The sequence below is a fragment of the Erpetoichthys calabaricus genome, chromosome 17 (genome assembly GCF_900747795.2).
Source record: "Erpetoichthys calabaricus chromosome 17, fErpCal1.3, whole genome shotgun sequence".
NCBI lineage: Eukaryota > Metazoa > Chordata > Cladistia > Polypteriformes > Polypteridae > Erpetoichthys > Erpetoichthys calabaricus.
In genome coordinates this window covers 61,285,230-61,301,575 of record NC_041410.2, presented here as the reverse complement: position 1 = coordinate 61,301,575, position 16,346 = coordinate 61,285,230, and the positions used below count along the sequence as shown (strand labels likewise).

Below are 16,346 nucleotides of genomic sequence, written 5' to 3'. Positions count from 1 at the left end.
CTCTGAAACACCGCCATTTCAGCTTTCACTGATGCATCCAGTTTCTTGTCATCATTCTGTGATGGCAAGTTTCTTGGCACAGATAATGAGGATGCAAAGCTGTTGTCTGATAAAGTGCAAAATGCAGCAATGGCGCCACCTTAATTATTTTCAACTATAAGATAGAATTCAGAATGTAGAGGTGATTGAACCAAAGACTGAAACTGCTGCGTTTAACTTTGGAAGTCTACATTTTGAACAGATACACTTGGATGTGCTTTTAGGTGTGGAGACAGTTGAGGAGCAGTGGAACAGGTTTAAAACATTTTACATGTAATGCAGGACAAGTTTATCCCAAAATTTATAAGAAATTTAAAAAAATCCACATGGGTAAATAAGTAGTTGAAAAAGAAGGTGCAAAATAAAAAGCAGCTGTGTAAGACATATAAGACTAATAATAACTCCAATGCTAACTATAGCGTGTATGCGAGTATGAGTATAACCATTACAAAGGATATTAGGGAGTCTAAAAGACAGTTAAAGAGAAACTAGGGGGCTTCGCTCGCCAACCCCTGGTGTTGGGTAACCCGAAATACATTGATGTATGTATGAGATATATTGGAGTGTAAAGGTGTAGATGATGAACAAAGGAAGTAAAGAACCCATAGCATGGCACATTAGAAAGATTTATTGGAATATTTCTTTATACACAACATTTGTAGTAAAGATGGTGTGTTGTCCTTGAATGAGTTTTCCTTGGTGTGGAGTATATATAACTTTAACTTTAATGTCAGATGAACGCCGAACTCTTGAGAAGGCTACATAAAGTTGTCCACGTCCAAATACAGGCTCAGAGAGGTATATGCCAACTCTGCCCATGGTTTCTCCTTGGATTTTGTTGATTGTCATGGCAAATGCAGGTTTAATGGGAAATTGGCGTCGTTTAAGTGTAAAAGGTAATTCCAGATCAGAACTTGTAAGGTCAACTCTAGGAATCAAAACAGTATTGTTAGAATGTGATCCTGTAAGTACTTTTGCTTCAATAACATTGTCTGTCATGGTGTTGATGACTAAACGTGTACCGTTGCATAAACCTTGTTTAGTGTTTTGGAACCATGACTCCTTTGGTTGCGTTGTTTGAGAAGCGCGTTGTAGGCGCCTGCGTTCATTGTTTCTATCTAGGCGGGCTCGTTTTTGTAGCCCCGTCAGTCGAGCTCTTTCTTTTTGGAGCCATGCCTGCTTTGCTTGCGGCATTTCAGACGCGTGTTGTAGACGCCTGCGTTCATTGATTTTATCCAGGCGGGCTCATTTCTGTATCTCAGTCAGTTGTTGTTTTTCGTTTTGAACCCGTGCCTGCTTTGCTTCTGCAGTTTCAGGTGCGCGTTGTAGGCATCTATGTTCATTGTATTTGTCTATGCGGGCTCGTTTTTGTAGCTGCGTTAGTCGAGCTGTTTGGTTTTGGAGCCGAGACAGTTTTGCTTCCGCGGTTTCAGACGCGCGTTGTAGGCGCCTACGTTTATTTTTTTTATCCATGCGGGCTCGTATTTGTAGCTCCGTTAGTTGAGCTGGATCGTTTTGGCGCTGTGACTGTGACTCCATTAGTTATCCGTTGTCTACCATTAGTAATATGGATAATAGCACTTACTGTTAATACGGAGCGTTTTCTGTGGTTGTACTGTTAATAATGCATCACTGTAATGTGATTCACATTTGCTATATGGTTTGGACGTGTGAGGATGTCGTACGTTTAATACGGAGAGTTCGTTTATTCTTATTACCCGGACCATGCTGTGTAGTGTGGACGTTTAGTTCAGAAGCGCGTTGTAGGCTCCTGCACCTTTCGTACTTTCTCGCGCCTTCCGTACTATCTTTGTGGACCTTTGCGGACTCCGTAGTGTCTTACGTTTGACTCTGGGGTGCAGTGCAGAATCCTCTTTTCTGTGTGGCTGTGTCGTTAGCTATGGGCGCGTTGTTGCTTCATGTCTTAATTACGTTAGTTGAGCTCTTTCGTTTTTGAGCCGTAACTCCTTCCTTTGCGGTGGATCGGACTTCGCTTGTGGTTTATGAGACGCGCGCTGTAGGCGCCTGCGCACTACGTCTCCTGGGTCCATTGCCGTGTACCTGCGTCTGTGCCTTCCGGTTTACCGAGACCTGTGTCTGCGTCTTCCGGTTTACCATTCTCGGTTAGTAATATGGATATTCCAGATAAGGCAAAGATGACCCAAAGAGATTCTATCAGAATTTTGGTAGTAAGAAAACAGTAAAGGGTTAGATGATGTGTATCAGAAACAACAGTAAGGCTGAATTTATAAATATGCAGAATGTGAATTGGAAAAGGCTTTAAACTTGTTCTTTAATAAAATTTTCAAATTTGAAGAAGTGAATAACCTCCCAGCAGTGACAGGGACTATTAAGGAGATACAGCGGGGAAAATAAGTATTGAATGTGTCAATGTTTTTCTCAGTAAATATATTTCTAATGGGACTATTGACATGAAAGTACTTCTTTGTATTCCTTGCTTTGTACCCCAATAAGTACAAGTCATCGCCAATATACTAAACAACCCATTCTGCTTCACTCACTCAGAATATGAAACCAATGCAGGAAGTATTTTAAGATCGAGAAGCAGTGATCTGTGGCACCTCTGCACAAGAACAACCTTTTTCCACCCTCTCAAATGTATGCAGTTTTTAACATCTGGGAAACATTCGGGATTAAATCACTTAGAGATCTGTACATAGACAACATCTTTGCATCCTATGGACGATGTGGCAGATGCTGGGACCCATGCCGCGGTTGGGACGCCCCTTTGACACTGGTTCCGGGGGAGCAGTCATGGGATGCACACTATGTCCCCTGCCAGGGGGAGCTGCACGGCCTAACAAGCCCGTCGGGGCAGGAACGCAGCCACACCCAGGGGTGCAGCTGGAAGCAGGTCAACGAGCACCTGCAGGGTGGGCTATGAAAGGAGCCAACAGTCACCACTCCGGACTCCAGAGTCGGGAGGAGGAGGATGAAGCTGCCTGAGAGGAGTGAAAGAAGAAGAGTGTGGTGTGTTCTTTTGTGTGGGTGCTTTTGGGGACTGTATAGGGCCAATGGGGCATGGGCAAGATGTATCCCATGGCTGAAGAAAGTAAAGTTTGTCTTTCCACTTTCTACGTGCCTCCGCTGTCAGTCTGTGTCGGGTCGGCGCTAATACCACAACAATTACACTCCAAATTTAACTTTCCAGCAAAACATTTCTTTCACTACCTTCAAATTAGAAACTTTGTTAAAAAAAACCTGCCCAATTTTCCTCACCTCCCACCTACCTCTATGCCGGAAAAATTATTGATCAGTCTTGAGGATTCAGACAGCATCTCTGTAATATAGAAAAAAAACATTTTACAGTCCCTCCCTTTAAAAGATCCATGAGTACAGTGGGAAAAGGATCTCTCACTCAAAATCTCAGAAAAGGAGTGGAAGGTAGCAATGCACAGAATTCACTCGAGCTCCATATGTGCAAATCATACAATTATTCAACTTAAAACTATATATTGGGTGCATCTGTCTTGTTTAAAATTGTCCAAAATGTTTCCAGTGCAAGATCCAACCTGCGAACGTTGCCATCAAGTTGCAGCCTCATTGGGCCATATGTTTTGGGCATGCACCAAATTAACATCATGTTGGACCAAAATCTTTAAATACCCTTTCAGACAACCTTAGTATCAAAATCCCTCCTAATCCACTAACAGCTGTGTTTAGTGTACTTCCAGATGGGCTTAAAGTAGAGAAGGACAAATAAACTGTGATTGCCTTTACTACACTATTGTCACATAGACTTACCTTGCTCAACTAGAAGAATCCTAACTCACCTATTTTAAGTCAGTTGGTAAACGATGTTATATACTATTTGAAATTAGAAAAAATCTAATTCTCACTTAGAGGATCTGTACAAAACTTTCAAAACCTGGCAGGATCTGATCAATAATATCTTAGAATAAGCATTTTAAAATGAGGAAGCAGATTCTTTCTCCTCTTTCTTATTTTATTTATTTGTATTAATCAATCTATTTTTTTTTTTTTTTTACTAGTTCAAAGCTTTACTTTGCTGGCCGTAGCTCTCTTTCTCATGGGTGGGGGTTGATTTGTTTCAAACTTAGTTTTGTTAAACTTAACTTGCTTGTACGGAAGGTTATTTGATTTTAATAAAATGCAAAAAAAAAAAAAAGTCAGTAACAACCCAAGTAAAAAGTCAGTAACAACCCAAGTAATCCACACATACAAAGAATCAAAACAAATAAGTCCATAAATTAAGTTGCATGTAATAAAGTGGAATGACACAGTGATTAAGTATTGAACACGCTTACTGAAATTAATTTGATACTTAGTAGAAAAGCCTTTGTTGGTAATGACAGCTTCAAGACGCCTCCTATATGGAGAAACTAGTCACATGCATTGCTCAGGTGTGATTTTTGGCTCATTCTTCCACACAAACTGTCTTCAAATCTTGAAGGTTCCGCGGGCCTCTTCTATGAACTCTGATCTTCAGTTCTTTGCATAGATTTTCAATTGTACTCAAGTCGGGTGATTGACCAGGCCATTCTAGCAGCTTTATTATCTTTCTCTGAAACCAATTGAGAGTTTCATTGGCTTTGTTTTTGGGATCATTGTGTTGCTGAAATGTTCACCCTCGTTTCATCTTCAGTTTCCTGTTAGATGGAAGCAGATTCTCATCAGGAATGTTCCAGTACATTTCTCTATTCATCCTTCCTTCAATTATACAAAGTCTGCCAGTTCCATATGCTGAAAAACAGCTCCACACCATGATAATGTGCAGTGCCATTTCTCATCCAAACATGGTGTTTGTAGTGACATCTAAAGAATTAAATTTTGGTCTCATCTGACCAGACTATATTCTCCAAGTATTTCATTGGCTTGTCCAAATGTGGTGCAGTAAACTTTAAATAACCTTCAGCATGCTTTTTCTTCAGCAGTGGAGTCTTGCACGCTGAACGTGCATAGAGGCAATGGTGGTTGAGTATATTACTTATTCTTTTCTTTGAAACAACTGTACCTGCTAATTCCAGCTCTTTCTGAAGCTCTTTTTTTTTGACTCCTCCGTCAGAAATCTTATGAGGAGCACCAGGTCATTTATGGTGAAATGATGTTCTTTCCAGTTCCGGATTATAGCCCCAATGGTGCTAGCAGGAACATTCAGAAGTTTAGAAATACGTCTGTAACCCATGCCATCAGTATGTTTTGCAACAATAAGATTGCGAAGGTCGTGAGAGATCTCTTTGCTTTTACTGTCATGAGATGCTTCTTGTGTGACACCTTGATAATGAGAAACCTCTTTATATGACATAAATTAGGACTAAACCAGCTGATATTAATTTGCACTGATAGGGGGCAGGATTGCTTTCTAAATACTGACAGATTTCAGCTGGTTTCTTGGCTTTCCATGCCTTATTGCACCTGCTTTTCTTCATGTGTTCAATTCTTTTTCCCTGTGTCATTCCACTTTATTACAAATAACTTAATTTATGGACTTATTTGTTTTGATTTTTTTGTATATGGGGATTACTTCAGTTTTTACTGACATCTGGTGAAAATTTAATGTCAATAGCAACATTAGAAATAATATTTACTGAGAAAAACATTGATGTGTTCAATACTTTTTTTCCCCTGTTGTACTTCATGATATCATGGATATTTTAGAGAGAGAGGTATTACTTAAATGAAATAGGCATTTATCTGAGAAATCGCCACAACCAGATGATATTTATTCTTGAGTGCTTAAGGATGATAGATAGTGAGTGCGTATGTAATGCCTTGATGCATATTTTTCAAAAGTCACTGAATACTGGGGAGATTCCTAAGTACTGAAAAATAGCAAATATTATTCAGTTATATAAAAAGGGTAATTGGGCAAATCTAGGTAACTATAGGCTAGTAAACTTAATATGCCTCATGGGTAAGTTAATGGAAGGAATTATTAAGGAAAAGACTGAGCAGCACATGGCAAGAACAGGAGTATTAGGAAACAGTCAACATGGGTTCAAATGGGAGAGGTTATGTTTAACTGATATGCCTAAATTCTATGCAGAAACAACAAAAGAATACAATAAGAATGGTGTTCAGGGTGTAGTGTGTAAATCAGTGCAGAACTGACTAAGACGCAGTAAGCGGAGGGTTATGGTGCGAGGAACCATAAAGCCATAAAACTTTCTTCTCAAAATCTGCCATTTCGAGGCACATTGCTCGGCTCCTATCTGGTTATTGACCATCACCCTTGTTTATACTTCCTGTAGATGAAGGCAACTTTCCTCTGTATTCTTGTGTGTGTCAACCTGCCTTCTCCATGCTTCCTATCTCGATCAGTATACAGAGGATGAGACCTTCAATGTGTTCATTGGACCCTTTTCCTACTCCTCTGGTAAAAGTTAATGTATCAGATATAAGCCGTCTTATTGCTGATATCATTAATCACTCTCTCCAGAGCGGCTTAGTCCCACTGGCCTTGAAAACTGCAAAAATTAGACCTCATTTTAAAAAATCCTCTTCGGATCCTGAAGTGATAGCAAACTATCGTCTGATCTCCAACCTTCCATTTTTGTCTAAGGTTTTGGAAAAGGTTGTTTTTGTTCAGCTTCAGGATCACCTCAAAAATTCAATCTGTTTGAAAAATTTCAATCTGGTTTCCGAACTTCTCACAGTACAGAGACATCCCTGGTCAGAGTCACCAATGACCTCCTGATGGCTGCTGATCAGGGCTCTCCATCACTCCTTATCCTCCTGGGCCTTACAGCTGCATTTGATACGATAGATCATAATATTCTCTAGGGCTGCACGATTAATCTTTTTTTTATCATGATAACGATATTTATGACCCACGATCAGTTAATAAATATCGTTGCGATTTTACAGTATAAATACCAAACTGTTTTTTATGGGCTGAGTTTACGGATTGGACTGCGTCACTATGACGTTACTGCGTCTAGATTGCAAGCGCATTCTGAAGCAGTAGAAGTCAATAACAGTCAGTCAGAATAAACATATGATGGCGGAGCAACGTGAGGAAGGTGCAGAAGTGCGATCGTTAGTTCCTAAAAAGGGGTCATACTCAGTTGTCTGGAACTATTTCGATTTCGAGGAATGTGATGTTGATCAGGTACGAGTCTTGTGCAAACTTTGCTCCTGTTCCGTCCAAACGTCCCAAGGTAACACAACAGACCTCATCAACCACCTTAAAAGCCACCACAAAGTACACTATCAAGAATTTCAACGACTGAAGGCACAAACAGCAACAACAAAAAATTACCAGCCATCCACAACACAGACAACAATATCAGGGACATTGTTCAACGCAATACCATATCTGCATAGCTCGCAAAGACAACGGGAAATAACAGAGGTGATCACGTACCATATAGCCAAGGATATGTGTCCAATAACCACCGTAAGCAGTGAGGGGTTTAAAAAAATGATCGCAACACTTGATAAAAGATATAGCATTCCCTCACGCAACCATTTTTCCAATGTTGCGCTGCCCTCGCTGTATGCGAAATGCCGAAAAGAAATAGAAAGAGAAATTCTCAGGCTCAGCCTTGAATATTTTGCTGCCACGACCGACTTGTGGTCAAGCAGAACTGCAGAACCGTATTTGAGCTTGACAGTTCATTTTATTGACAGCGAGTTTGAGATGAAAAGCAAGCTTTTGCAAACTTCGTTTTTCCCACAAGACCATACAGCGGAGTTTATTGCAGTCGGCCTCAAAGAAGCGATGTCCGCTTGGGGCTTGGTGGAAGAAAGACTTGTGTGCATCACAACGGACAACGCAGCTAATATGATTAGGGCAGCATCTGTGAATAACTGGCCGAGGCTACACTGGTTTGGTCACAGACTTCATTTACCAAAGGAATAATCGTCATTATTAATCGTGATAAAAATTTTGAGCAAAATAATCATGATAATCATTTTTTCTGTTATCGTGCAGCCCTAATATTCTCCATCATCTTCACTATACAATTGGACTTTCTGGCATTGCTTTGGACTGGTTCGAGTCCTATCTTACAGACATGGCTGAGTATGTGGCCTTGAGGGATGCTAAATCTCATATCCGCACTGTCACCTGTGGGGTCCCACAAGGATCAGTCCTTGGGCTGACCCTCTTTAATATCTATATGCTACCCCTGGGTCGCATCATTCGCAAGCATGGAGTTTCATTCCATTGCTATGCCGATGATACGCAGCTCTATGTGAGACTGGATTCGACTTCTCTTACACCTCCATCAACTTTTTCCTCTTTCTTGGATGAGATTGAGGCCTGGATGTCCAAGAACTTCCTCAAGCTGAACAGTACCAAAAGTGAAGCTCTTTTAATTGACCCCCCTCCCCCCCCCCCCATACCCATCAACTTCGTTCCTCTATAAATTGCATTTACTTTTCTAACCGTACCATTACCCTCTCCCCTTCTGTTACAAATTTGGGTGTCAAGTTAGACTCCCATCTGTCATTTGATACACATATCCATCACCTTTGTAAAATTGCATTCCTTCATCTCCGAAACATAGCCAAACTCCGTCCCTACCTCTCCCGCTGTGATTCTGAAAAGCTGGTTCATGCCTTTGTCTCATCCATACTGGACTATTGTAATGCACTCCTCATTGGGAAATATGAACACATTTCACAAATCCTTCGATCACTTCATTGGCTCCCTATCCATCTCCATATTGAAACAAACTCTGTTTGTTTACTCACCAGTGTATCCATGGAAATTCTCCACAATATCTTAAAGAACTCCTTATACTAAAATCCACTACAAGAAACCTCCGTTTTACAAATGCAGTACCTACCTCCTTCGCCCCCCTGTGATCAAACTTCATACAATGGGTGACCGAGCCTTTGCAGCCGCTGCTCCAAGGCTCTGGAATGTCCTGCTAGAGAGCCTAAGAACACAGCAGGTTGTGGGCTGTTTTAAAAAACAGCTAAAGACTTTTCTATTTAGGAAAGCTTATTAACAAGAATGTTATAATTATTGTTGTTTTATCTCTGTTTTTGTATTACTTTGCCTTTGCTTGAACTTTTTCGATAGATAGATAGATAGATAGATAGATAGATAGATAGATAGATAGATAGATAGATAGATAGATAGATAGATACATACATACATACATACATACATACATACATACATACATACATACATACATACATACATACATACTTTCTTTATTAATCCCAATGGGAAATTCACATTCTCCAGCAGCAGCATACTGATACAATAAGCAATATTAAATTAAACATTGATAATAATGCAGGTAAAAAACAGACAATAACTTAGTATAATGTTAATTGTTAACGTTTACTCCCCCCGGGTGGAATTGAAGAGTCGCATAGTTTGGGGGAGGAACGATCTCCTCAATCTGTCAGTGGAGCAGGACAGTGACAGCAGTCTGTCGCTGAAGCTGCTCTTCTGTCTGGAGATGATACTATTTAGTGGATGCAGTGGATTCTCCATAATTGATAGGAGCCTGCTGAGCGCCCGTCGCTCTGCCACAGATTTTAAACTGTCCAGCTCCATGCCAACAATAGAGCCTGCCTTCCTCACCAGTTTGTCCAGGCGTGAGGCGTCTTTCTTCTTAATGCTGCCTCCCCAGCACACCACCGCGTAGAAGAGGGCGCTCGCCACAACTGTCTGATAGAACATCTGCAGCATCTTATTGCAGATGTTGAAGGACGCTAGCCTTCTAAGGAAGTATAGTCGGCTCTGTCCTTTCTTGCACAGAGCATCAGTATTGGCAGTCCAGTCTAATTTATCATCCAGCTGCACTCCCAGATATTTATAGGTCTGCACCATCTGCACACAGTCACCTTTGATGATCACGGGGTCCATGAGGGGTCTGGGCCTCCTAAAATCCACCACCAGCTCCTTGGTTTTGCTGGTGTTCAGTTGTAGGTGGTTTGAGTCGCACCATTTAACAAAGTCATTGATTAGGTCCCTATACTCCTCCTCCAGCCTATTCCTGATGCAGCCCACGATAGCAGTGTCATCAGCGAACTTTTGCACGTGGCAGGACTCTGAGTTGTATTGGAAGTCCGATGTATATAGGCTGAACAGGACCGGAGAAAGCACAGTCCCCTGTGGCTCTCCTGTGTTGCAGACCACAATGTCAGACGTGCAGTTCCCAAGACGCACATACTGAGGTCTGTCTTCAAGATAGTCCACGATCCATGCCACCAGGTATGAATCAACTCCCATCTCTGTCAGCTTGTCCCTAAGGAGCAGAGGTTGGATTCTGTTGAAGGCGCTAGAGAAGTCTAGAAACATAATTCTTACAGCACCACTGCCTCTGTCTAAGTGGGAGAGGGATCGGTGTAGCATATAGATGATGGCATCGTCCACTCCCACTTTCTCCTGATATGCAAACTGCAGAGGGTCAAGGGCATGTTGAACCTGTGGCCTAAGGTGGTGAAGCAGCAGCCTCTCCATGGTCTTCATCACATGTGATGTCAGAGCAACAGGCCAGAAGTCATTCAGCTCACTAGGACGTGATACCTTCGGGACTGGGGTGATGCAAGATGTTTTCCAAAGCCTCGGGACTCTCCCCTGTTCCAGGCTCAGGTTGAAGATGCTCTGTAGAGGACCCCCCAGCTCCAATGCACAGACCTTCAGCAGTCGTGGCGATACTCCATCTGGACCCGCTGCTTTGCTGGCACGAAGTCTCCTCAGCTCTCTGATCACCTACGCTGTTGTAATTATGGGTGGGGATGTCTCTCCTATGCTGGTATCAGCAGAAGGATGTGTGGAGGGTGCAGTACTCCGAGGTGAGAGTGAGAGTAGGTTAGGGTGGTCAAACCTGTTGAAGAAGTTGTTCATTTGGTTTGCTCTCTTCACGTCTCTCTCGATGGTGGCACCCCACTTCGAGCTGCAGCCAGTGATGATCTTCATCCCATCCCACACTTCCTTCATGCTGTTATTCTGCAACTTCTGCTCCAGCTTTCTCCTGTACTGCTCCTTCGCCATCCTGAGCTGGACTCAGAGTTCCTTCTGCATGCGCTTGAGCTCATGCTGATCACTGCTTTTAAAAGCCCTTTTCTTCTGGTTCAAAAGGCCCTTGATGTCACTTGTAATCCATGGCTTGTTGTTAGCATAGCAGCGTACAGTTCTTACTGGAACTGCAATGTCCATACAGAAGTTGATGTAGTCAGTAGTGCAGTCAACAACCTCCTCAATGTTCTCACTATGTGATCCCTGCAGGATATCCCAGTCTGTAGTTCCAAAGCATTCTCTACGAGCCTGCTCTACCTCAGGGGACCACTTCCTGAATGAGCGTGTAGTTGTAGGTAGGACCTTCACTCTTGGTTTGTAGTGAGGCTGAAGCAGAACCAGGTTATGATCTGCTTTCCCAAGTGCAGGCAGCGGAGTGGCGCTGTATGCGTCTTTAACGTTTGCATACAGTAAATCAATAGTCTTATTTCCCCGGGTGTTACAGTCCACATACTGGGAGAAGGCAGGTAATGTTTTGTCCAGCGTCACATGGTTAAAGTCTCCAGCAATTAGCACAAGCGTCTCAGGGTGCTGCGTTTGTAACTTAGCAACAGCAGAATGGATGATGTCACTCGCTGTCTCCACATCCGCCCGAGGAGGAATGTAAACAATAACAACAATGACGTGTCCAAACTCTCTGGGCAAGTAATAGGGACGCAAACTTATGGCCAACAGTTCGATGTCCCTGCAGCAAGTGGAGACTTTGACATTAACATGTCCAGAGTTACACCACCGTGTATTAACATAGAGAACGAGTCCTCCTCCTTTGTGCTTCCCGCAGGTACTTGCATCTCTGTACGCTCTAACTGTGCTAACATCTGGGATGGTGGTAGTTAGCCATGTTTCGCAAAAGCACAACAAACTGCATTCTCTGTAGGTTCTGACATTTTTCACCAGCGCAGCCAGTTCGTCGATCTTATTTGAGATTGAGTTCACATTTCCCAGAATCACAGAAGGCACCGAGGGCTTAAAACGCCACTTTCTCGCAAGCCGCTTCATTTTTTGCTTAGTGTCGGCTCTGCTGCCACGATACCGCCTTCTTAACTCGTCGGGTAAATAGGATACCACTCCGGCACTGGCATTTGTTCTCAGCGTTCGAAGTTGAGTACTTGAATAGACGAGCCTCGGCGTGTAAAAATCCATGCCCACGTTGTAAAAGTAAGTGTGTCCAGGGAACGAATCCTCATAAAATAAAGTGATAGGAGTGATCAATAAAAAAGAGTAGAATAAAAGTAGAAAAATAAATAAGTAAAAATAAATAAGTAGAAAAATAAAGTAGTACACGGAGCTGCTGAAAAGCCTGCCACTTTCGGCGGCGCCTGAGTCATCATTATGTTGCACTTTGAGATTTACTGCAAATGTAAAGTGCCCCTATAAATAAAATGCATTATTATTATTAATATTATTATGTAAATAAGTAAAAAAAAAAAAAGCATGTATCCATGCATAGGTCCAAAACTGTTTAGCGTGACACTTAATTGTGATTGAAACATTAAGTTTCTAGGGCCCAGTGTCCCATCATAGTGAAATAGGATAATAATACAACTGGGTTGATGAGTAAAATAAAAAAGAGAATACACTTTCTTTGCTATTTAAAAAAAGGTATTGTCACCCACTTAGTACTTCTCCAGTCTATCCAGTCAGTGGCTGGTATGGTACAGCATTCTCTTGCTTCAAGAGCAAACTGTAATGGGTAATCTTTACTGCAGATAAATTCAGTAGCTGATGTCTTCCCTGCATTGAAAATTATCATAACTTCAGAGTAAAGAAGTGAGCAAAAGAAAAAAAACTAAATAAAAGGTTGTTGATCCCACCAATCCTTGTAAACATCTGTTTATATATTCTTATCTGGGGGGTTGTTCCCTGAAGTCTCAAATTGTTCTCCACCTTAACAACTTTATATTACTGAACTGCCCTCCTAGTTGAACTTTCTTTCTGACTCAGTTAGTTCGTAGTAATAATAATACAGTAATAAGAAAGCACATCACATTAGTACCTGATATTGTCATTGTGATTGTAAACATCTTCTATCTGCACTACACGTTTACATTTTTTTTTTCACTAAATGTTACCTTTGTCTGAACTTTATTTCATTTACCGGTATTTGGACTGCTATTGTGAAATTTATGTAACAACTACCTTTAGACCAGATATACAAACAATTTCATTTTACGTGTGTTTAGTATATTTGGTGAAATAAGCTGATCCTGATTTATTGCCTAGGAGAGAGAATAAGTTTTAGGTAGTTTTATAATATTACTAATGTTATGAGAATTACATTCATGTCTTTTAAAAATTATAGGGCTTTATCCTTTTTTAACCACTTTGTTTATTTTCTTAGCAACATGAAGTAGACAAGCTTTACAGACTAGATAACAAGCCTGTTATTAGCAGCTGTGATCAGTAAGTGTAAGACCCTTTTCATTGACACTTCAGACTTACTGTTTTTGGAGTTGAAAGATCTATACCTAGATCAGTAATCCCAAATGCTTAATATTTTTGATATAAATAATACTTGATTCCACCATTTTTGATTTTGCAGACTATGTTTTCTGATTCGTCCTCATATCCAAGCTGTAAAGTGGATTAGTGGTAAGTAGAAGCATGTATTTTACTTGAATGATCTGCTACTATTTTACTAAATATTTAAACTGCTATTCACTTTCAATGGCAGAGATTGTAAATTCTGACAAAATCACTGGAAAATGTAGAAAGTACAAGATCATATTTTGCCCACAAAAGGTAAGCATATTTTTATGATCATCATTTACTTTCCTTTCAATTTCATTATGTTTATCTGTATGATGCAAAATTACAGCCCTAATATTCTTCCACTATTAACATCAAGATCAACAGTGATGCATTAGAGAATGTGCCAGAAATATGGTGGTTAAATACCTACATGATGTTTAATAGAAAAAGCCATTTGTCACAAACACAAAATAATAAAACATATATAACATCTGTCTTGCACAGTACTGAACAATTAAAAAAATTGCCAGCCGTGAAAACTTGCTATAACAAGTTTATGGCCTTACAAACCCAGATTAGTAAAATTCATAATTACAATGCTATTCTGTAGCTGCGTAATCTGTAAAATATAGAAAACGTGCACAGGAACACTTCTGACATACTCTAATTACCTAAAAAAATGGCTATATTGCTGGTGATTGAAATGGTTGCTGTGGAAATGGTATGTTTCGGTTGTGACATCAAAGCACGGAAGAAGTACCAATGTCCATGCAAACAATGCTGACGTGGAGTTTACTGCTTTTGAATATGGATAAATGGTTTTAAATCAATGCAAGACAAGGCTGAAAAGTATAGTTGGCAAGCCGTAATTTTGAGACCAGTAGGATTACTTCATATTTTACATTTATTATTAAAGGAACATGCCAGTATAGTATATAGTGGTGGCCAAGAAAAAAAATTTTAACCTTATGTTTTCATTAAACATACAAAACTATTTTTTTTCTCAGCCTTCATTACAACCTACATGGAATAAGCTACATATAGAAGAAAGTATAATTTATGGGTGGAATATTCCTTTAAGGAATATCATCCTTTGGTGCATCATAAATTATCACTTATTATGGACCAAACAATGAATGTTTGATACAGGGTTGTGCAGAAGTAACTCCCACATTTCAAAGGGGGATTGAAAAAAAATGGTACAAGGTATCACCAAAAACTTTTTATTTCCCAAATGTAGATATAAAAAAGTTTTTTTACTTTAAGTTTTAAAAATTATATCGTCCAAATGGTGGCCTTGACAGCTGATACACATTTGGAGCCGTTCTTGGAAGTTTTCCATCACTCTCACTGGCATGTCGGGCAAAATTCCTTCAATTTCTTCTTGAATGTTTCTCCTTTAGTTGGTCCAAGGACCGAGGACGATGTTTGAAAACCTCGTCCTTGAGGTACCCCCTTCAGTGCAGATCCTGTTGCCCTTACTCTTTGAACCCACAGCAAAATTGTTTTCCGGTCTGGAACACTTTCATTAGCACGTAAACCGAACCGCGTGCGAAACGCCCTCTGTGTTGCAGTTACAGATTCGCCATTTTTGAAAAAAGCCTCCACTACAAAGCCTCGATGCTCACCCGACCACGGCATGGTGACAACTGAAAACTTTATTATGTACCCTATCTAACGGAACGGACCGCACCCCTCTACCTGCTTTGGGGACCCCACAGTGATTTTTCGAAATGTGGGAGTTATTTCTGCCCCACCCTGTGTATACTGTGTATATATATATATATATATATATATATATATATATATCCATATTACTAACCGAGAATGCTAAACCGGATGATGGACGCAGGCACATCCGGCAATGGGCCGTAGCTGCAAAAAGACGTACTGCGCAGGCACAAAAAGAGTCCGCGAGAGTCGGCTGAGGAGCCGAGAAAGGCGGACAAAAGAGGGCGAGAGAGGCGGATGAGGGGCCGCGAGAGGCGGACAAGACCACAGAAAAAAGGAGTGAGCACAGGAAAAATGGAGAAATGAGGCGCAACGAGCACCGAAAAAAGGAAAAGGCACATAAAAAAGTAGTCAAACGCAGGCAAAGCACGAAACACATTGCACACGAAACTAGACCCAAAAAAAAAAAAAAAAGAGGCTCGCGCACAACAGCAAGGCACCCCCCCCCCCTTACAGGCACCGGACGGGACACACACCAAGAGGGGGATTCAACAAGCCCATGGCACACAAAAAAAAGAACACAAAACCACCCCACAGACCCTACAAGCAAGGGACGGGACACACACAAAGAGGGGGATTCAACAAGACACAGGAACACAAAAAAGAAAGAAGACGCTCGCGCGACAACAATCCTCAACCCTCCCCCCCCTCACACACACACACACACACACACATCCATAAGAAGTGACACCCAAAGCCACATATTCTAAAGTGAACATCAACACCTTCACACTAGACAGCATAGGTGTCAGCATTGGTGGATCTCCTTACAATAAAGCACTATTAACCGTTCAACTGCAGAAAAGGAAAACCGAGAATGCTAAACCAGATGATGGACGCAGGCACATCCGGCAATGGGCCGTAGCTGCAAAAAGACGTACTGCGCAGGCGCAAAAAGAGTCCGCGAGAGTCGGCTGAGGAGCCGAGAAAGGCGGACAAAAGAGGGCGAGAGAGGCGGATGAGGGGCCGCGAGAGGCGGACAAGACCACAGAAAAAAGGAGTGAGCACAGGAAAAATGGAGAAATGAGGCGCAACGAGCACCGAAAAAAGGAAAAGGCACATAAAAAAGTAGTCAAACGCAGGCAAAGCACGAAACACATTGCACACAAAACTAGACCCAAAAAAAAAAAAA

The 16,346-nt window shown here is 41.3% G+C and overlaps 1 protein-coding gene across 1 annotated transcript in view; it reads left to right on the top strand.

Moving 5' to 3' along the window:
• The window catches only part of vps33b (VPS33B late endosome and lysosome associated), a 111,540-nt gene that overhangs the window by 34,612 nt on the left and 60,582 nt on the right, over window positions 1–16,346 (top strand). The window contains 3 exon segments of the mRNA XM_051920225.1: window positions 13,353–13,414; window positions 13,554–13,603; window positions 13,686–13,753. Coding sequence (XP_051776185.1) covers window positions 13,353–13,414; window positions 13,554–13,603; window positions 13,686–13,753 — 180 coding nt within the window.